General features: G+C 37.0%; 2 protein-coding genes across 2 annotated transcripts; one reads left to right on the top strand and one right to left on the bottom strand.

Annotated features, from left to right (window-relative positions):
- Nucleotides 1-1,612: 1,612 nt before the first annotated feature.
- On the bottom strand, nucleotides 1,613-7,819 carry LOC141334154 (uncharacterized). The gene is made up of 2 exons (XM_073839288.1): nucleotides 7,668-7,819; nucleotides 1,613-2,970 (listed from the first exon to the last, which is right to left on the bottom strand). The coding sequence occupies exons 1-2, from the start codon at nucleotides 7,750-7,752 to the stop codon at nucleotides 2,222-2,224; spliced, it is 834 nt and encodes a 277-aa protein (XP_073695389.1). The 5' UTR covers nucleotides 7,753-7,819; the 3' UTR covers nucleotides 1,613-2,221.
- A 2,925-nt stretch (nucleotides 7,820-10,744) lies between these two features.
- LOC141334151 (uncharacterized) lies at nucleotides 10,745-23,737 on the top strand. The gene is made up of 4 exons (XM_073839286.1): nucleotides 10,745-10,829; nucleotides 16,240-16,613; nucleotides 16,773-16,856; nucleotides 22,705-23,737. The coding sequence occupies exons 1-4, from the start codon at nucleotides 10,745-10,747 to the stop codon at nucleotides 23,347-23,349; spliced, it is 1,188 nt and encodes a 395-aa protein (XP_073695387.1). The 3' UTR covers nucleotides 23,350-23,737.
- Nucleotides 23,738-23,922: the final 185 nt, after the last annotated feature.

Genomic DNA, 23,922 nt, shown 5'->3' with positions numbered 1-23,922 from the left:
ATAAAAAATAAAAAAAAAACAGTATTTTTTTTTTCAGCTTGTCTTTGTAAAGTATTCAATTTATTATAGGTTGAAAATGATTTGCAAATCGGTTGTATTTTATTTTTATTTTAGTTTTACAGTTGACCCAGCTTCATTGAAAATGGGGTTTGTAAAACCCATTGAATCAGATTGACAACATCTTCATACTTAGTAAATCATTCTGTGAGACACTCTGTGAATTGAAGCATTATCAGTCTGGAAGACATATCTCCCATCAATATTGAGGTTATAGGATAAAGGTAATATGTGTAGGAGGATCTACATTCATTGTTTTTCCTCTCATCCTCCAGGCTTTTCCTTCAATTGGTCACCTGTGTGTACATCTTGTAGTCTATAACCCTTGCTAGAGCGAAGAAGTGACCATACAGCATATGGTTAAACAATTTCATGTATTTCAATGAGTGCCCTGCAAAAGATTACAATCTATATCTTTCCAATTGTAATGTGATATTATATATTTGTTATCGGAATAAAGGTATTTAGACCAGTATTCACTGTAATAACAGCTCATTTATTTAATCTCAACAGATATCTCTGCAAACAATAAAAAGCAGACGTATTCTGCGGCCTCAGACAAGTCTACAAGGAAGAAACTGAGGGGGAAAAAATCACCCAAAGGTTATTAAGCTTTCCTAGATTTACATTTCACCATTTTTAAATCAGACTTCAAATACAATGATTCTTTTGTCTTAGCCAGATATACTTAAGTCATAAATATATCATGTGGTACCTGTTTTTTATTCATTGATGAAGATGTATGAGGTCAAACTCATGTACTTTTTTTGCGCTTTCAGAATGTAACCATGGGATCCTAGAAGGGGAACCTTACTACCCAGTGAAGAGGGTGATCCGCTGCAAAAAGCAGAAGGTTAGCTTTACAATATTTTAAAGTCTTAGATGTACTCAGTGGAATTGCATAGTATGCTTGATATTCTTTTTTCTTTTTGCTTTGTTTGTCTATTTTGGTCTAAGGGTCAAAGAGTAGTACAATTTTCTTCCCCATGAGCAATTCTACTGGGCTGACCTGACCCCTGTACAGGAGGTAGGAGCAGCTCAAAAACACATTAGTGCAAACAACAGGTCCTCTTGTTTTAGTATGCACTTTGCAGTCTGAAATGGGAACACTTTAAGCATATTCTGGCCATCCTTTTGTTACAATTTTTTCACTATTTTGTTTGGAACTGCTCATCCTTTTGTGTTTCCTTTGGTGTCTGTGTCAGCTTCCACTGTGACACCAGCGGACAGCCAATAATTGCGTTCAGATGGCAACTCACCTCTGCTGTCATGAAGTCCTCTGTGGTGTTCAGCGGGCTGCAGGACAGTGTGAGCCCGTTTCCATGTTGTCACTCTGTAAGGCGATCAAAACTGAAATTTTCTGGCAGGATGAACTGTGACATCTTTACGCTTCTGACGCCATGTCTAAAAGTTTTTTTCAGGGAGGCATTAATCACATAGATTACATTGATGAGCTGTGGACAATATATTGTTTACATTTTCATATTTGGCAGAAAGTACAGCAAATCAATTACAGTGGTCTTTTCTGAGTTCAAAGGCACCCAATCTCTACCTTTGTGGTGAAGGAACATTTACAATATTGACAATGAAATCAAAGGACAACATGCTAAACAAATGACTAAAATATACAAATAAGAAATTAACTCATGAGGGCAAATAAAGAATTTATTAAAAACGGAATGAACAAATAAAAAATCAGTCCATACCAGAATATTACAGCGCAATAACAAATACACCAATTCAACACTTCCTCATTCTCCAGGAATAGATGGAATATTTCAAAGGACGCCAGTCTTCAGGTGATAAATCAGCAGGTGCGCCTGTGTATATCCACTTAGGGAGTCATAAATCAAAGAAAGAAACTCATACATGTTTTGGACAACTTGAGGGTCAACAATTTTTTGAGTGAACTGTCCCTTTCAGACAAATGAACAGCTTGTCTTCAATGTGATGCTTCATGTGACTTCAAACCAGATCCACACTGTTGGCAGGTTAAAGGCCAACGGATCATGAGGATTTTGAAGTTTTCTTGTTGAGAGGAACTCTTCCCACACCATTGTCAGGTGGAAGGCTTTTCTTCTCTGTGAATTCTCATGTGGTCTGTAAGGTTTCCTTGTTGATTTAAATCCTTTCCACACCAAGGGCATATACATTTTTTATAATGTTAAGTTTTATCTCCACTGTGGATTCTCATGTGGACTTTAAGGTATCCTTTTTTAGTGAATATTCTACCACAATGGTGGCAGATGAAGCTCTCTTCTATGTGAATTCTCATATGGACATTGAGGTTTCCTTGTTGGCTGAAACTCTTTCCACACTGTTGACAGATGTAAGGCTTCTCTCCAGTGTGGATTCTCATGTGGTATTTGAGGCCTCCTTTTCGAACAAAACTATTTCCACACAGTTTGCAGGTGTAAGGTTTCTCTCCGGTGTGAACTCTCGTGTGTCTGTTAAGGACTGCTATTTGACTGAAACTTATTCCACATTGAGAGCAGGTGTAAGGTTTCTCTCCGGTGTGAATTCTCATGTGCCTTTTAAGGACTCCTATTTGAGTAAAACGTATTCCACACTGGTTGCAAGTGTAAGGTTTCTCTCCGGTGTGAATCCTCATGTGTCTGTTAAGGGTTCCTTTCATAATGAATCTTCTTCCACATTGTTTGCAGGTGTAAGGCTTTTCTCCAGTGTGAATTCTCATGTGGATTTGAAGGTTTTGTTTTTTAGTGAAACTCTTTCCACATTGTTGGCAGGTGAAATTAGTTCCAGATTCTATCTTTTGAGCTCTTCTTTGTGGAGGTGTATTTTTAGTCTGTGAGCAACTAAACAATTTTTCTTTAGTGTAATCAAGTTTGTCATACTGTACTTTATCTTCCATTTCATTTAGTTCTTGACTTTTCTCTTTCAGCAGCATCATGTCTAAAGCAAAAAGACCAATACAAGTTAAAAAATACTTTCTGCCAACAACATGTATGTAAGATGGTACTGAAAGAGGTGTTGCCTGTAATTCACCAAAATATTTTTCTGACTGGCAGTTATCAAACCCCTAAGGATCAAGTAGAACTTGCACGATAACATGCATCCTCACTACGACACACCCATTACGGCATTGGTCCTGCCTTTTTTTTACACAGGATCCAATGGCATTACGAGTTTTACGAGTTTCCCCCAAGTTTTATTTATTTTTTCTTGAAAATTGTATTTGAATGTGCGCAACTATAGTTGCCAGTGGGCAAATATGTTGTATGAACTCCTTCAATCTCTTGATCTTCAATCTCCCTCCTCTTGAATGAGAGGAGAGCATTTGGCATCTAACCACTGATCTATAAGAGAGAACTTTATTACTCATGAAGTCATAAAAGTGAAGCCACCGCGCCGCCATATTAGTATTCCCTAGTATTTGCAAACATTCTATTGAATGAATGGGAAATTATACAATTTTATTGAGAAAACATCACACAACAAGTCAGTGTTTCTATATCTTAAGTATCACTGTACATTTTCACAATGCAAACGTCATAAGCATGTAAACGGTTATTTGTTTAATATTGGGAATTCCCTCTGTTTATTAAAAATGTACGTTCATAGAGCCTACATTACAGTCGTACATCAGATAAAAATAAACATCGGATGTCCAACATATGCTACAAAAGACAAAGTGCTCATTTAGAAATCTGAATGAAGATGTATGATTTGTATACATAAACAGTGAATAACTATATTAAGGTCTATGTAATTTTGTATTTATTCGTATATTTGTAGGCTAACTGCATGTTTCAACAATACTTGCATTAACAGTAATCATTTTGAAGCAGGTAATAATTTGTTCGTTAAATTAATAATTATTTCAACATATTCATAACATTTTACTCACATGGAAACGGTAATGTTAGTAAATCATTACAGAACTTGCTGATCTGAAGAGTCTGAAATAGATGTTGCTCAATCAGGAACATTAAAAATGTACACCATAACTCAGAGAATATACCGCTGACTGCTTAAGGTACGGACTTAAAGACATGAAGCTTTATTTCAAAGATTTGAATTTCAATACAACGGGCAATATAGAAACATAGGCTTGTAATGTATTATTTATTGTATAATCGAATCAATTTCAGATACTAATACCATATATGTGACCATGGACCACAAAACCAGTCATAGGGATTTTCAATCATACGAAAGCTCAATAAATAAGCTTTCTATTGATATGTGGTTTGTTAGGATAGGACAATATTTGGCCGAGATACATCTATTTGAAAATCTGGGATCTGAGGGTGAAAAAAATCTTAATACTGAGAAAATCACCTTTAAAGTTCTTCAAATTAAGTTATTAACAATGCATATTACTAATCAAACATTACATTTTAATATATTTATAGTAGGAATTTTACAAAATATCTTCATGGAACATGATCTTTACTTAATTTCCTAATGATTTTTGGCATAAAAGAAAAATCAACAATTTTGACCCATACAATGTATTTTTGGCTATTGCTACAAATATACCCCAGCGACTTAAGACTGGTTTTGTGATCCAGGGTCACATATATGGTTATGTTTATTATTTCCTTCATAATTAGGTACATAAAGAAATATATTTTGTGTTGGATCAGTTACCCCTTTCAAATCGGGTGATTTAAGGTCAGTGATTTGCATACGAATCAATGAGTGCGTTTACATGGACCCTCTTAATGCGATTATAATGAGATTTTGGCAATATTGCGATTAAACTTTTCGTCATGTTAACGCAATACTTCGATTATAATAATGCGATTAAGCTCATAATTGCAGCAAGCATAATCGTATTAACATTTTAATCAAAGTATACCGGCATGTAAACACTTTAATCGCAGTTTTGCCGCTTTCACCAGAGTGCGCATGCGCTCGTGACTTACACGAATGACATGCCACGCACTTGCAGACAGGGACTGCTCTACAAAGGGACTAGGGGGCTATAGCCCGGTTAGAATTTTGAATATCTCGGTTTAGCCCCCCCAACCAGCTGAGATAGAGGAGTGCTGCTGTCCCGTGCTGTTTGTCACAGTATTCTTACACACGCGTCATGTGAGCGCAGTTTCATGCATTAGGCTACATTTAATCCATTACATCATCACTAAGATTGAGATGTGCCGTTCATTTAATTTGTAATATAAGTGTAAAGTATACACAGTTGAATTACGCATTCAAATGAATTTTGTTAATGTTGAGCGCACAACCCAGTCTCACGGAGCGCATGGTGCTGTCCAGCTTTGAAGTCTTTCCTTTGCATGTAACAGGTTTTTTCGTTGTTTTGTGTAAAGAGCCTAAAATCTAGCCCAGCTCTTGGCAGAATTCTTGGTAAGAGACTGGCCAGACTCCCACCCAAGATCGTCTTTTTTGGCCACTTCTCCCAAAACAGCTTATACTACCATTTTTTTAGCTATTAAAATAGTTCAGTTTTGTATATAGGCCAAATGACAATGTAATTATATTTCGTTTCAGTTTTTTTGAAGTTAATTTAGAAAAAAAAAAAAACGTTTAAAGCATTTTTTCCCATTAAATATAGGCTAAGTTTTTTTTTAAAAGAAGCGACCAGCGGCAGACGGTGAGTTCATATGCTTGATCAATTTAGCTTTCTTAAATCATCACGACTTGCCTAAAATAAAATCTATAGATATTAAAGAGTTCAAGCATATCAAAATGTTAGTTTTAAACGTTTAACCTGTATGTGCGCTGTTAGACTCATATTCTATCGTCTGTGCGGAGAGTGGAGGCTAACACGCTCTTTACTGGACATGAAGGAGCAAGTGTGATCACTTGCATTGCAAACATCTTAAAATACGCTGACTTTTTTGCACGTAAAGGTAAGAGTAATAGCTATTATTCGTAACTGTAAAGGATTTATGTATATTTGCGTTCCCTCACAAACAATATCAACAAATTTATGTGCTGAGAGCCCATTCCAAAAAAATGGAATGGGCTCTCTTGTTCAGGAACAGGAATCTTTAGGCAATCGTGAGGCAAATGCGTTAGCCTTTTATGTGCGCTTGATTGCGGATTTGTGGAACTCCTAAAAAAAAAATGCGCTGAAGGCGCGCTCACTGCTGCCCGTCGGGCTCGGGCTGGAATGCAGGGCTTGTTTTAAGTTTGTGTCTATTTTTTTCATTCGTGTCAGTTTTAAATATAATTTAAAAGGCCGTTTTAAATAAAATTTTAATTATAGGCTACTTCTGTTAAATGTGGTGTGTAGGCTACCAGAGCTGCTTTTCTTTAAAAAAAAAAGTAACTTTTACGTCACGAATATTGATTATTTCGTAGCACCCCCACATATTGGACTAGCCCCCCGTTAGAGAAAATATTCTGGCGCCTGTCCAGTGTTTCCCACACATAGACGAATCTGTGGCGGTACGCCACAGATTAAATTCCGACCGCCACAGATTCAACACCGACCAAAAAAAAATAAAACCAGTACCGACCGTCACATATTGCGTTCCGTTATTCTTTTGTACGCTATTTAAAACACGCAACGAATTCGTTCAACTGCATTTCCTTTCCCTGCTCTCTCTTCATCTCTCTGCCACTCACGCATCTCCCCCTTACACACACACACACACACACACACACACACACACACACACACAGCCCCTCCCCTCTGTGCACACCACATCTGTCTGGATCATTTGTGGAGAGAAGACGGCTAGCGTAAGTTTGGTATCTCGTGAACACTTTTAACACACAATCTGACTACTTCTTTAGAAAGTTAACTAGTCCTTAACTAGGATGGATATATCTGGTTGTTAAGAGTTTAAGAGTTTGTTCCCTTTAAATTTGTGTGTGTTTTTATGTGTTGAAGACCTCACATGTGTGCTGCTACATGAGTTACATCAACCTAGATCAAATTCTGTTGATACATTTACTACTGAGTTTGATAAAAAATATGAAAGTCATAACAGATTTTTCCCATGTTTCACAAGTTGTGTCTTTGATTTTAACTGTTCATCTCAATCAATTTGATTTAAATGATCTATTATGCAGCAGTTAGTTTTAAACTCAATGGTCATGTTATTTGCTCTCTAAAGTTGTTTTATGAAGAACAAATGTAGACAGCAGCAGTAACTCTGTCAAGCTCTGTCAGCTGGAGAAACAAGGTTGTTTACAAGATAATACAGTGAGTGCTTCTGATAATGAAAATTAATGAAGCACGTCAAGAAAAATGTTGATTGAAGTTGGTTGCTCATATTTTACAACTCAATAACATTTTTGCTACATACTGTTGCATAATTAAGTTTTTCTCTTTTTTTTCAATTAACAAGAAGATATTTATGTAAGGTATTTAATATTATACTACTTAATGCAGTACTTCTGCATTATTTGTTCCCTAACTTAGACATTTGTTATTATGTCATTACACACACTAAACAATCCTCTAAGGTTCACTTGAAGGCAGAGTTATAGTTTGTGTGGTCATGTGATCTCAACATGTCTGTCTACATGAGGCGACCCGTTTCATGTCAAATTAAACCACTTTAAAGACGACTCTCACGTAACATTCTTCAATAATACCATTCATTTCTGTAGATTTGGACATTTTAATAAGGAAATGGGTGAGTCCAGCTTTGAGAATGAAAACCAACCTGTTTGTTCCTCAGTATCTTCATGTTTGACTCTGAATGTTTCTTCAATCTTCATGTCTTCACTCTCCTCTTTAATAAATGCCATCTTTATAATAGTGTCACAAAGATCTCAATTGCTTCACCAGGAGTGTTTCCTGTGTGTTTGGACACTTTGTCCTGTTGAAGAAGAGAATAATTACCAAATAAGTAAATAAATAAATGCAAACTAAATCTCTGGGTGCATCTCAAGCAGCTCCCTATTTCAGCAGTCAGTGCCCTAGTAAAGGAGTCAGTCACCCAAATTAACAAAATGATATAGAAAAATCATATTTGTATTAAGATTTATATTTTGGTATTTGCTGATTTGGAGATTATGTTTATCATGAAACATTTGCAGCTGGTTTGTAATAGTTGTCGCTGAACATGTTTGTGTTTGTTGTTCTCTGCATTTCCAGTGTTTTGAGCAGCAGATGTCGTCGGTGTTCGCTGATTTGAGCGATTCAAAACACTGAATCATTTTGTGATGCAATTGATTCAGTTGACTCGTGTTTCGAAAAGATCTGTTTCTCCATCACTACTTGCCAGTGACTGAATTTTTATGATAAACTGATGATATAGGGAGTGAATACAAACGCACATTTTCTGTTGCTCGTGCAGATGTGCTTTACTCACACAAAACCACCTTCATTAATGTCAGTATATAAGTATTTATGAGCTGTTTATTTAAATACTTCAAACGATTAAAAGCGCATACCTTTCTGCAGCCGAATCAAACACACAGGAGCGCGTAGCCTTATGACGTCATGTCGCCAAAACAAAATAAAAGTCTTGTTTTCTAAAATGTGCGCTAACACTTTACTAGCATTTTACATTAGAAAACGAATCTAAATAATAAGGTATATGAGATATTGAAGGCATGAATTGCTAAGATGTTAAACCCCCAAACTATCAGAACATTTGAGCTTTATATCAAGTATTATAGATATCCAAACCCAGGCAACTGTAAAATGTGTTCCAATATTGATAAACTACAGAGCATTTGTGACATTCTTAATAAAGGAAAAACTCCAGTATCTTGGTCTTTACATTACAGGATTGGAAAAAAATTCTGAAAATTTCATGAACTCATGAATAACTCAAGAATTGACTGTAAAAGATTAAATCGATTGATTTTGACTGTCTGAATTTATAGTTATTCTAAATGTTAATAAAATGTGATTTGCATTTCTCCAGATTATCTTTATTAAAACTGGCATCATATAACTTGTGCTAAAGTGTGATTATAATGTTAAAAAGTAACCATTAAGCTCGTAGTGTCAGGGACTCTCAGTTACCATCTTCATCTCTACAGTCACCACACAGACACAAGACCAGACCAAACTACTGTCAAACGGAGATGGAATCACGACATCCTGCTAAATCTAGGACTTTGGAGCATGTATCGCAATTTTTTCTGATTTCTTTTTTTATATTAAACAGTAGGAAAACATCAAACCATTAAGGCAGTTATAACGGAAAAAAATTCTAACAATGAGTCAAATATCTGCAGTGATGCTCCAAATTTCAAAGAAAAAAACAAATCTCTCAATACCACATGGAAAAACAACAAACCCTACTTTCTTAGAATGTTTTTATTGTATAGTATACATGTACACCATTTCATAGAATTTGAGAAAATTCTCGTTCAACAACAAAGCAATGCATCAATAAACCCTTAAGAAATATGTCAGAATGCAGAGGGGAAAACTTTTCATTTTAACTACATTACACACACTGCTCATATTCACACACAAAATATATACAAATAAATAAATAAATATAAATGTATATAAATATTTAAATGTGAAAATATATATAAATATAAATGTATGGGTATCAATGTTTATATAAAATGTGTGTGTATATAATATATACAGATTAACAGAGAGTACAGGTCAAAACTTTGGAAACTTGCTCAATTCTGTGTTTGACCAAAAATGCATTAACCATAACCCTGAGAAATACTCAAATTTTACCATTTCTTCTGACCAGTGTTTTATGGTAAACATGTCTGCACCTTCTAAAATCTCAACAAGTAGGTGAAAAGGAAATCAAACAAGCAGAAAAAGTGAATTTCATTCTGGTAACTAGAACTATACAGTAGTACAAAAATAATGTACAGTCGTGGCCAAACGTTTTGAGAATTACATAAATATTGGAAATTGGAAAAGTTGCTGCTAACGTATTTATAATAGCAATTTGCAGATTCAAGGTCATTGCACATGAGTCTGAAATGTTCATATTTTCATAATTGAATTTGCTCAGTAGAATACCCGCCAGCTCCTGTCAAAAATTTGATTGATTGACAGGTCATGACCTTTGTCTAATTTTACTTTTCTTTTTTGTCATCCTTTTCCATCAAAATGATTGTTACGGATGAGAAAGCGCAAAAAAATCTAACCTGATCTGATTTTTTTTATGATGAACAGAAGTTTCGGAGGCAGTGTGTAAATGTGATTGAAACAATGTGAGGTCGTATTTATTTTTTTAATACATTTTAGACACAAATAATTTTTATTGACATTTAGGCCTCAGTTCCTCTACTTAATTCAGAGATTCTCAGGACACTGGCACTCTAGTGAATGAACACTTTGGCGTCCTAAATACTGTATCTGGTGTAGTGTGTTGATTTGTATAGTGTCATGGATTTGCCAGGTTCTTCCACCTTACTCACCCAACGATCACATTCACCTGAGTTCTAATCACCAGCACCTGCTCTTCATCAATCACGGCACCTTCATAAACCACACACACACAGTCACCATTGTCCGGGCTCAATTGAATCGCAAAATGAATCACTGTTTCGAATCACCACACGCTGATGACCAAAACCTTAACAAACACGAAAATACCAATCGTTTTATGAATCTTTAATATATGTAGCATGCTGTTTCAGTAAAGACCAAGTTAAACTTAATGCAAATAGTAATCTTCTATATGTCCTTTTTATTTATTTCCATTTTTTTCATTATTCTCATCTTAAACAGGACAAAGTGTTCAAACACACAGAAAAACACCTGAAAAATAAACTGAGATCCACGTGACACGCTATTATAAATATGGTGTTTAATAAAGAGGAGAGTGAAGACATGAAGATTGAAGAAACATTCAGAGTCAAACATGAAGATACTGAGGAACAAACAGGTTGGTTTTATTCTCAAAGCTGAACTCATTTGATCCTTATTAAAACATCCAGCTGTACAGAAATTAATATGTTTTTTAAGAATCTCATGAGAGTAGTAATTAAACATTTGATTTTTGTAATATTAAAGCTTGGATATTACAATATTCAGAGCTTCAAAAACATCAGTCTGCTAGTAATTTGAAACATTTCTCCAGCTGACACAGCTTGCTATAGTTACTGTGTGCTGCCTACATTAGTTGATTTAAAGAGCAGATAACAGTAAGTTTATAATAATGTATAATAAATGTAAAAAAAAAAAAAAAAAAAAAACATTTGTTCTGATCTTGATCTTCAGTCATCCTCAGTTGTAAATGTATCATCAGAAGTTGATCTAGGATGAGTGTTTCTTCTCTTCTTCACGTAGCAGTGGCACATGTGTGAGATCTTCTTCACATTAAGACCCACAATGTAAATTTGAAGAAACAAACACTCAATGATTTTTTAGCAACATGATATTTTCAGACAGACTGAAACTAGCTCGTATATGATCCAGTGAGTTAGCATTTGTTTTTTACTTGGCTTAATAGTACATATACAAGGATAATGAATTATGAGAATAATTTAGGTAACACCACACACAACTTGTGTGTTCTAGAGTTATTTTGAAATGTAATATTAGAAGCTTCCTTAAGATGGTATTTTTACACAATCATTATCATTTTTGCTTGTGCAAATTGAATAGTGTTCTAGGTCTAATTCCAGTATATCAGGCAGGAAATAAAAACATTCACCTATCATTCATCAACCTCACATGTGGCTAATTATTTGAAAGTGAAGCATGTAAAGAAGCAGCTGACTGCTTCATCTGGAGACTGAGACACACACCAGTTTATCAGCCGCCTCAGTATTTAGGGTGCTTTTTCTAACATTGGTAATATAGTTATATTAATCTTCCCCTGGCTGGTCAAATGCTGGGGTTGTGTGATGTTTGCTTCAGAGAGGCGTGTTCTGGTACACACTGGCCCAAACTGGCTAATGTCAACATGAGTGTTAAAGGAACACTCCACTTTTTTTGTAAATAGGCTCATTCTCCAACTCCCCCCTGAGTTAATAAGTTGAGTTTTACCGTATTGAAATCCATTCAGCCGTTCTCCTGTTCTGGTGATATCACTAAGCATAGATTGTAAATGTAAAGCTGTGATTTTCTAGGCCGATAAGATTAGGAACTACACTCCCATTCCAGTTTAATGGTCAAGGAAGGGGAGTTGGAGAATGAGCCTATTTTCAAAAAAAGTGGAGTGTTCCTTTAAAATCCCCAGGAGTTCTCTCAAACTTGAGGCACCGCAGACAGCAAATCTGCAAATTCAGGCATGACATGTTCATTTGTTTTAGGAGGTCTATAGACTGTTACAGTGGCAGTAGTGATGGTTGCAGAGACACTCAGAACAAGACATTCAAATAATTAAAATGGGGAATGATCACAGGGATGTAAAATGGGGAATAACCCTTCCACTGGGATCTGGGGATTCAAATAATCCATAGCCAGTGGGTGTAAATTTGTTAAAAATTGCTTTTGCGGTTTAAAAGTTATTAGCATAAACTATTATTTATTAGCGTGTATGACATTTGTTTTATTCAAATGTAAGTGCCCTGCAAAGTGGACATCATAGTATATCCTGCCATGATTCCAGTTCAAAGCAAGTGTTTCATTTAAACGTCATTAAAGTGTGCAAAACATTGCGGAAATTGTATTTATTTTCAGATGTCACATTCACACTTCTCTAGTAAGATTGGTCTGTGTGTGAAGACGCTGCAGGTGGTGGCGTAGCGGAAATTAGTGAATGAATGTTTCGAAGTGAAGTAAACTTAAAACGGGCTTCCAGTGCTCAGGAAACAATGAATACTGTTTAGGGACCATGTCAGTTGGAACACAGTTCATGCACAGAGCTCAACTGACCTCATGCACGGAGCGTTCTTTATAAAGATAAGCAGCTCGTAATCTTCCGCTAAAGCTCATTTTATATGTGATATATATAAAGGAAACTCTTGAGACTCATCTACTGCCTCGTTCTTATCAGAAACTTATCAGAATAATAATAATTGCAACATTATAAATAATAACCCTGGTGAAAAAACCAGCTAAAACCAGCCTAGGCTGTCACGAAACAGAGATGAGGTCTGGGTCCAAATGCGGGTAAGAATAGTTTTACTGAAGGTATAATACAAAATAAACAAACAAAAGGCCAACACGGCACAAACTAAGAACTCAAACACAAATAAACCAAAATCTAGAACATAATCAAAGATCGGAGACTTGAGAGACAACATAACACGAGACAATGCACACATGAAGCAGAGTGAGTGGAGATGATACTTATAGTCCTAATAGTAATAGTGAACAGGTGTGTGTGTGTAATCAGTGCACATGACAAGACAACGTGAACGACTAGGGGGTGTGGTGCAAGGGGAACAGCGACCTCGAGAGGCTGAGGGAAGACCCACAGCCCCGATCATGACAGTACCCCCTCCCTACGGAACGGCTTCCAGACGTTCCTAAAGTCTGGAGGGAGGAGGTACGGAGGAGGGCAAGTCAGGGGGAGGGATGGCGGGCCAGGGCCGTGCAGCGGAGTCCCGCGAGCATGCCTTGCCGCAAACGGAGCCTCAGCAGACGTCGCCGCGTCAGGCACGGAATTAGCGGACGTCGTCGCCCCAGGCAAGGAGATAGCGGACGTCACCGCGTCAGGCAGGGAGATAGCGGACGTTGTCGCGTCAGGCACGGAGATAGTAGACGTCGCCGCCGCAGGCACGGAGATAGCGGACGCCGTCGTCTCAGGCAGGGAGATAGCGAACGTCGCCGCCTCAGGCACGGAGATAGCGAACGTCGCCGCCTCAGGCAGAGAGATAGCGGACGTTGCCGCCTCAGACACGAAGATAGCGGATGTCGCCGCCTCAGACACGAAGATAGCGGATGTCGCCGCCTCAGGCACGGAGATAGCGGGCGTCGTCGCCTCAGGCAGAGAGATAGCGGACGTTGCCGCCTCAGACACGAAGATAGCGGATGTCGCCGCCTCAGGCAGAGAGAAAGCGGACGTTGCCGCCTCAGCCACGGAGATAGCGGGCGTCGTCGCCTCAGGCAGAGAGAAAGCGGACGTTGCCGCCTCAGCCACGGAGATAGCGGGCGTCGTCGCCTCAGGCAGAGAGAAAGCGGACGTTGCCGCCTCAGGCACGGAGATAGCAGTTGTCGCCACATCCCCGCGAAAGAGCGCCTCCTCCCCCGCCGCAAAGCAGGGGTGCCTCCGCATAGCCTCGGCTCTCCGGGCATCCATCGCCAAGCAGGCGTAAATGTACTCCATCCGTGCAGCCGACGCCGCCTCGAAAGACATTCCCTCCGTCTTAATAGCCGAGCGAGTGGTCGCCTCCTCAAAGCGGGGGACTGCCGCCTCGGAAAAAATCCTCCCCGCTGGACCCATCTTTGATGTGTGCATTCTGTCACGAAACAGAGATGAGGTCTGGGTCCAAATGCGGGTAAGAATAGTTTTACTGAAGGTATAATACAAAATAAACAAACAAAAGGCCAACACGGCACAAACTAAGAACTCAAACACAAATAAACCAAAATCTAGAACATAATCAAAGATCGGAGACTTGAGAGACAACATAACACGAGACAATGCACACATGAAGCAGAGTGAGTGGAGATGATACTTATAGTCCTAATAGTAATAGTGAACAGGTGTGTGTGTGTAATCAGTGCACATGACAAGACAACGTGAACGACTAGGGGGTGTGGTGCAAGGGGAACAGCGACCTCGAGAGGCTGAGGGAAGACCCACAGCCCCGATCATGACATAGGCTGGTTGGCTGGTTTTAGCTGGTCAACCAGCCTGGTTTTAGCTGGTCATAGCTGGGAGGCAGGCTGGTTTTAGAGGGGTTTTGGCCATTTTTCCAGCCTGGCCAGGCTGGTCAGGCTGGTCTTAGCTGGTCAGGCTGGGAAACCACCAGCTAAAACCAGCCTGACCAGGCTGGGAGACCAGCTAAAACCAGCCATTTCCAGCTTAAACCAGCTAAGACCAGCCAACCAGCCTAGGCTGGTTTTAGCTGGTTTTTTCAGCAGCAGCATGAACATTCAGTTTCAAATTATTTAACAACATATCATTTAAACGGGAGCCTGGCAATCCCAGGAGACTACCTGCATAGTTGTACATTAAAATGCTGACAGCTAAACACTAATATAAGATGTTTAGGCTAATGTTAGCTAGCTAGCGATACTTCTCCACAAGGACATCTTAATTGTATTCTTGATAATCAGTAACTTGCCTTTATAGTCATGAACACATTTTTAAAATCTTACAATATTTTAAAGTCTTTATTACTTTCCAACTCTACAGCTGTGAAATAAAATTCACTTCAAGGACCCAGTTTTCATTCATAAAGAAACAATGCCTTTTCATGGAAAACAAAGTCTTTTTTAGGCTAAAAATGATATGGAATTACCCATATAACCAATAGATGGCAGCAGAGGATTAATTATTATGCAGCTGCCATTTCAACTCCCTATACTTTTCAAGACGATTTATAAAATAACGTATATAGTATAGCAAGTGGAGAAAGTCATTAAAAGAAATAAATAAGTAAATAAATAAGCTCAGTCACAAACAGCCTATAAGGGTGAATTATTGAAATACTCATTTATAGTTCACTACAAATAAGTTAAGTATTGATGGTATAAAAATTAAATAATGCACTCAATATGAATCGATAGAAATTTGAAATATTTTATATAATCTAATAACTACATCTTTTAAGTTTTATCTTAAACTGTAAAAGCTAATAGCCTATATTTAACCAACACATACTTGTTACTGCTGTAGTTTTGTTACTCTGAATTTAGTCTGAATCATTTAATGCACAGCTCTTTTATTGACATCAGTTTGTCAGATGTTTCGTCCGGTTATTACTGTCAATCATAGCATTGACTCGTGCATATTTAGCTGATTTACTCACGTATGTTGTTATACTCGCGTTTGTCATTCTTGAAACAGTATACATGGACGTTTGGTCCTCCTAGACAAACAACACTTTTCTTCAATTGTGAATGGATTATGTAGAGAAAATGAACAAAGTACCATCATATTACGGCACAGTACAGTTGACCAGAAATGACTGAGCTGACTTGACTAAACAAGGAAGTAATCCGTGCATATGGTCAATTCTAATGAGCTGATTGTCAGAATCAGGTGCGTTAATTAAGAGAGGCGTGAAAAATATGCAGAGCAGGTGGGGCATGAGGACTGGAATTGAGAACCACTGGCTTAGGGCATATAGGATGTAGTTGTATGTTAGTTTTGACACTTTACATGTTTGAATGTTTTGATGCGGTTTTGTGTCTTTAAACTGGGGTTGACTTTTAATTGTCTTTTTTCACCTTAGACACGATGGCACTGAAAGAGGAGAGTGAAGTACTGAATGAAATGGAAGAGAAAGAACAGGATTTCATAAATGGAGAAAAATCTATTAGTTGGTCACAGACTAAAATGACTCCCTCAAGAAAAAAGACTCCAGAGACAGGAAGAAGTTATTTCACCTGTCAACAGTGTGGAAAAAGTTTCAATCAAAGAGAAAGTATTAAAAGACACATGAGAGTTCACACAGGAGAGAAACCTTTCATCTGCCAAAAGTGTGGAAAGAGTTTTTCTCAATCTGGAATGCTTGGAGTCCACATCAGAGTTCACACCGGAGTGAAACCCTATGCCTGCCGACAGTGTGGAAAGAGTTTCACTCAAAATGGAAGCCTTACCACACACATGAAAATTCACGAACAGCCTTATATGTGTGATCAGTGTGGAAGGAGTTTTGATCAAAATGAAAACCTTGAAGTCCATAAGAGAGTTCATAAAGAGAGTCCTTACTCATGCTCTGAGTGTGGAAAGAGTTTTAGTCAAAAACAGCGCTTTGAAGACCACATGAGAATTCACTCTGGAGAGAAGCCTTTCACCTGCCAGCAATGTGGAAGAAGTTTCAACCGAAAAGGAAACCTTAACAGACACATGAGTTCACACTGGAGAGAAGTCATTTATATGTGATCATTCCCTTACAAAAATTAACAATGTTTTTTTCGTACTTTGTAATAAAACCATTGACCGTTTTCATTTTCATTTTCATTTTCATTTGATTTATTTCAGTTAATTTTCTCTTGCTTACTTTACCGTCATCATCATCATCATCATATTGCTGTTCTTTTAATGTTACAATAAATTATCACCTGGATCAGTGGAAACGCGTCATCTTTAATCCCTCTACTCAGCCTCTAAGCGGCTACTGGCTGCCGCTATAGTAACTACAAAATAAACCATAGTTCTACCACAGTAACCATAGTAAAACTACAGTTTTGTAGTAAAACCATTGTAACTCCAAAATAAACCATGGTTTTACTACAGTTATTGCAGTTAAGCCATGTTTTTTTGTAGTAAAACAATAGTAACTACTAGTGCTGCACGATTAATTATATCGCAATCGCGATGTCAGCCTATGCGATTACATTCCAGCAAATGTTGCGATTATATTAAATAAACGAATGCATTTGTGGACGTTACAAGACATTCAGTGGCGGCTCCTGACAAATATCTCTGGGGGGGCAACTGTTCCGATGATGGTAAAGATAACCGCTTTAATGGGTAAAATTATGATAAAATTCAGATAGCCGACTTTACAGCATTACATTACATTGTTTGATTTGGTTTCCCTGTTCCTAGATGGCAACATCAGGCATGAATTGTACAAACTGTACTGTATTTTGAATAGCAATATTAAATTGTCGCAATGGTCTCAAATACACTGAAACACTTCCACCATGGCCATCAAGAGACACATTTTCATCAACTAGTTTGCCCTCTAAGAGTAAAAAAAAAAAAGCCAATACTGCTTTACAATTAAAGACTTTTTATTTTTCATATTAAAACTGTAATTAAAAAAATCTTTCCAGAACATAATCAGTATAAATTTGGCTGCCAATATGCAATCAATACAACTATTTAAAATTCAACATTTGATGAATACAACTTATAACATACAAGGACGTAAACAGGGTTTGAAAATTAGTTTGGTGTTAAGAATTGTGCTTTAATAACACCCACAAATGCACTACGTATAGCCTAAACTTCAAAATAGACAGACATGTAGATGATTGTGAAAGATTTATTCATGATAATGTTTGCATGGACAGTTCGGTTTTCTTTTAGCTGAGGGAATTTTTATTTTATAACAAGTTATAAAAATAACGTTAGAATAATGACACTGGCATAAAACTAACGTTCAACTTTCCGCTTTATAAACGTCCCAAAGTGTCACACTAAATTGGACAAACGAGTCAAAAAACATATAATAGGTGGATCTGGCAACAAACGGAGGCTGCTGCACCCGCACTCTCACTCAACGTGTTCTCAAGCCCCGTTCACTGCGCTAGCTTCTCGCAGCAACATGAATTGCAAACACTTATGTGATATGAGGTGGTTTAAACGGCTAAATAATCATTCAAAGAGCTAGACATTTTATTTTTGAATATAAAAAATGACCGAGATCCGGACCTCGGTGACCTCATAGCCGGCTACGACCGTGATAACATAAACAATGCACCATTAAATAACACATGTACACACTTATTGAAATTTTGCTCGCCTCTCTTTTAAGCAGGCAAAGTGATCAATTACCCTCTCATTAAAATCAGGCATGTTCCTGACAAGTTCTCTCTCCATTGAAAGCATGGCCAATGCATTCAGATGTCTGGCTATGCGTGCGTGCTGTACATCTTCGAGCACGCATCAGTGCGTATTACGAAATGACGTTGGGGCAAGCCCTCCCGGTGCCCATTGAAATGCATTGTAGGGTTCAAAATGTGAAAAAAAAAAAAAAAATCTCACAATATAACTCTATGAGATCGGCTGGGACGATTTTCAATCTGACTGAGATCGCCCCAAGGGGGCGGGGTTCAGGTTGGAAAGTGACATTCAGGCTGTTGATTGTACAGTAATATACAGACTAGGACCAGCAAAATAAGATTCTTTTTCACCTCTCTTTTTTCGTGTGGCTCAAGGAGGGCGATGCACTATCACCCACCATGGGCCAGCCACCCCTGCTGAGATTTCTTTGTTACCTCCGTCCTCACCTCTAACAAACCCAACACTTTCATATCCAATCAATGATTTTTGACAAAAACATATTTTACATATTATCTTAAATAGTAATAGTAAGTGTCAGCTTAGAAAAGAAAATATATGTTCAAAATACAAAACAAAAAATAAGGCCATAACAAATCATTAACACTCATTTATCATGCAGCTCAAACTATTATGGGTAGAATCTTTTTTTTTCAAAGATCAGAAAGAGCTTCATTGGCAAGTAAGGGATTTGTTTTAGCGACAGTTTCCTGTGCAGAAGAGAATACAGACAGAGCAAATATACTACTGCAGTGCAGACATACAGAGAAATACACCGCAATATCTAGAATCTGTTCTCATTCATCAACACAGTTTCACTGAAGATCCAATAAATGCATAAACCCAGGATAGAGCGTCTGAGTGAATGTGGTGTGTTCTGTGTGGATGAGGCTCATTGTGTCAGAGACGCTGGAGAAGGACAGAGTTCACTCTCATCCACATACACTCCTATTCTATGGCTGGACACTACAGACAGTTCAGTCCGTCTGTTATTATGAACAAATGAGCATCTAGAGGGAGAGCAGAACAAACTCCAGGACTGATCATTACGTCCAAACACACATTCATCACCCTCTCCTTTCCTGCTGATGCTCTTATATGAGACTGATATCTCCACAACAAACATCCCACTCCACTCAATCTCCCAGAAACAGCCTCCACAGACTCTCTCTCTACAAAACACCTGAAGATTACATCCAAGTAATTTACTGTATAACCCAGCGTTTCCCAACTCCAGATACAAAATATGCGGTGGGTCGAGGACTGGAGTAGGGAAACACTGGTATAACCAGACCATCACAAGCATGCAGCTGTTTACAGAATAATAGATAATCCAGATAATCCATCTGATTTATTACAGGTGATCTAATATGAACCAGAGCTCAGATCTGTCCGTCTTGACTGTGTTTATTTCACTCCTCTCCTCATTTCAGCTGCCTGCTCTTGCCTATATTTCAGTCGAGGCACATCTCAAACGAGATCAAAGGCTGATATCACATTATCACACTCACGTGCTGTTGCTAATAAACATGATAACATTTCAGCTGTTTTTATATGAAAAAAAATATGATGAATACCACATGGCTTTTCACACATGCGTCTCTCTTGTCTGTCTTTCTTTATCCAAAATTCATGCAGAAATTTACATGAACTTTTTTTATAATGTGACTTTGTATATAGATCCTTTTTTACATTTATGGGGTTCTCCAAAAATTAAATAGTCATAGTTTTGTAAACTTCTATAGTGGTAAATGGAAACTGCCACAAATATGTTTTTTTGTCCTCATTTGCCTCAATAGCAAAATAAAGATAAAATCCCTGACAGTGTTTCAATGACTTTCCAAAAGAGAAATAAATACAAAAACAAACAAAAAAGCAAGAGATTGATTACAATCGTCAAAAGAGTGATAGATCAAATTTGCCATCACACCCTCTTTGTAACAGTTACAGCAGCATTAGTTTTATGTGAATTTAATGGAAATGTTTAATAACAGAAAGTATAGTGTATTAAATGTACATTAAATGAAAAAAAAATCAATAAATAGACAAAAGTATTCCTAGATTTACTTTGTTAATAGCTTTGGAAAAGCATCATCATATGGGTACGACACTCGATTCTATATACAACATTTCTATGATGTGTTTGTGATTATAGAGAGAAGTGCAATGGGACTTTTATTTTGCTCTGATGATGTGACGTCTTTAAGACGCGCAGTGCTCCTCATCTGTTGTGATTCATCTGCAAAAGGTTTGTAGTTTTGTGTTTTTATATAATGCAAACGGTTACATCAATTAAAGCTTTTTTTCAAGCTATGTAAAATAAATGCAATATTGTTAAATGTAACGTTGCAATGTTTTATTTAGTGATTTAGATACTTAGCGTTAGCCTTTAGTAACAGAGAGTGTGCCTCAGTTCGCTCTCTATATCATGAATCAATCGTGTGATGATAAGAAGTGATGAGAGAAACAGAGAATCCGAATCATTTGAATCAAATAATTTGTGAAATGATTCAGTGATTCGATTCAGCGGCACGCGGACTACAAACGACAACAACAAACACAAACGAGTGAATCACAACCGAGAATGATTTCATGAGACTGTAATATATTAGATATGAACAAAAAATTAAATACCAAATATAAATCAAGATAGCTTAAAATTGTAATCAAAATATGAACCTTTGGTGTAATTTGTATATATTTTATAAATGTCTATTAACTCTCTGAATGTCTTACTAGTGCACTGACTAGTGCATTGACAAGCAGATAGAGATTTAGTTTGCATTGATTTTTCTTTCTATTAATTATTCTCATCGTAAACAGGACAAAGTGTTCAAACACACAGAAAAACTCCTGGTGAAGCGACTGAGATCCACGTGACACACTATTATAAAGATGGTGTTTATTAAAGAGGAGCGTGAAGACATGAAGATTGAAGAAACATTCAGAGTCAAACTAGAAGATACTGAGGAACAAACAGGTTGGTTTTTATTCTCAAAGCTGGACTGACTCATTTGATCCTTATTAAAATGTCCAGCTCTACAGGAGAAAAAAAAAAAAAAAAATTGTGTAACATTAAACACAGTATCTACTTTTGATTAGAAAACAATGAAAGCGGTATCTGATAAAACACTTTATTTTGCTTGAAGCAAACAATGACACTTCAGTTTTTAACTTGACATTTTTTTTAACTGTAAGTGATTTTTTCTGCTATCATCAAAAGTGTGATATAAAATGTAAATAGCACTGAATGTTCATTACAACAAGCAATAAATAATCATGTTTCAGAAACACCAGCTTGTTAATTGAAGATGCAGGACAGTCACCTAGTAGTGTGTTACAATAGTCCAGTCTAGATGAATGCATGAAATAACTGTTCTGCATCAGAAACAGGTAACATGTTCCATAATAGTTATTCATTTTGTATTTTAAATATGAAATGATGTTACATGTACTCTGTTACTCTCCAACTCTTTAGCCAAACAATAAAATAGAAACCGAAAAACAATCATCGTAACTTCTGTGGGTTTAATTAGAAGATTTACTTAAAAGCTGCTTTTAAATTCTCTAGCGTGAAGATAAATATGACAGATTGTGTGTTTTTTTTAAAGGAGCTAAAGTTTTTTTATAACTATATGGTAGTTATGATAAAAGCACAACAATATATTATGTTACAATTAATTGTTTTTAATTATGGCTATAATTAATGGCTAAAATTGGAAGGAAATGCATTAAATAGAGACAGATCAGTAGCAGTATTTGTATCGATGAGACTGGTCTTCATTAACAATTGGCCATTTGGTGGGAAGATGCCAATAAGCCCCATATTTTAAATCTACAATCTTTATGTTGTTTTACATTCCATTTACATTTTTTAATTTGGAGTATTAATGTGAAATTGTTTATTGCCAAATAGTTTTTAATTGATTGCCAGCACTAGTCTAAATGTTTTGATGTCTGTTGCTTTGTGCCATTAAACTGCTGTTAACTTTTTTCATTTTTCACCTCAGACCTGATGGCACTGAAAGAGGAGAGTCAAGAACTCAATGAAACAGAAGAGAACGATCAAAATGAGAAACATGATTTCAAAACTGAAGAAAAATCAATTAGTTGCTCACAGAATAAAAGGTCTTCATCACTAGAAATAAATAAAAAAACACAAACTACAAACCTTATTTCTAACATGAGAATTCACACTGGAGAGAGACCTTACAGCTGCCAACAGTGTGGGAATAGTTTTACGCATAAACATAACCTTACTGTCCACATGAGAACTCACACTGGAGAGAAGCCTTTCATCTGTAAACTGTGTGGGAATAGTTTTACACGGAAACAATACCTTAATATCCACATGAGAATTCACACCGGAGAGAAACCTTACTCCTGCAAACAGTGTGGGAAGAGTTTCTCACAAAAAGGAGTTCTTAAGACTCACATGAAAATTCACACCGAAAAGAAGCCGTTCATATGTCCTCAGTGCGGAAAGAGTTTTACGCATAAAAATAACCTTAATGTCCACATGAAAATTCACACTGGAGAGAAACCTTTTACTTGCCCTCAGTGTGGAAAGACTTTCACATATAAAGCAAGTCTTAACATTCACTTGAGCATTCACACTGGAGAGAAACCTTTCACCTGCTCTCAGTGTGGAAAGAGTTTCACGCATAAAGTAACCCTTAAGATTCACATGAGAGTTCACACTGGAGAGAAACCATACAAGTGTCTTCAGTGTGAGAAGAGTTTCACATGTCAAAGCAACATGAAACGTCATTTGCAAACCCATTCTAGGAAGAAACTGCCGTTTTCTTCAATGCAAGAAGAGGTTTAGAAAGAGTGATTTCTACAATCACCTATCATTTTTATTTTGAAAGAACGAGAGTGTAACGAGAAAAAAGCTGTGTGAAATCAAGGCTGTTCACACCGGAGCTGAATGTGGGCTGCATCTGATCACCTTCATGCATCCTTCAGTTTTATGCTATTCCATGAGGCTTTTTATTTTTTTTTTTAGGTTTTTGTAGTTCTGAGGCCATACCTGACCCTCTGCTTTACTGTAGTTTCAAATATTGAGTGATTACAGTGGATTCCCTCAAATTTTGACCATGTAGAGACAATTACTCAATTCTCTGAATCAAAATATTAGTCAAACTTTCACCTTGCTGGGAAAAGCAAAGCAACTGGAAGATTATAAATGAATTGACATCAACTCACAAAATGACTTGTTCGCATTGATTTTAAGTGTATTTTAGCTTTTTGTTTAGTTGATCTCAATTTAATGTTGTAATATCTGTTTACATTTATGGACTTTATCAGGAGAGGCATGGAAATATTATACAAGTTTTTTTTTTTTTTTTTTCTTTTTATCTCCACAGTTCACTCTTAGTTGTGCCTCCAGTAGCCTGTA

The sequence above is a fragment of the Garra rufa genome, chromosome 4 (assembly GCF_049309525.1).
Source record: "Garra rufa chromosome 4, GarRuf1.0, whole genome shotgun sequence".
Taxonomy (NCBI): domain Eukaryota; kingdom Metazoa; phylum Chordata; class Actinopteri; order Cypriniformes; family Cyprinidae; genus Garra; species Garra rufa.
The sequence above is the reverse complement of the archived record's forward strand: the minus strand, read 5'-3'. Positions and strand labels throughout refer to the sequence as shown.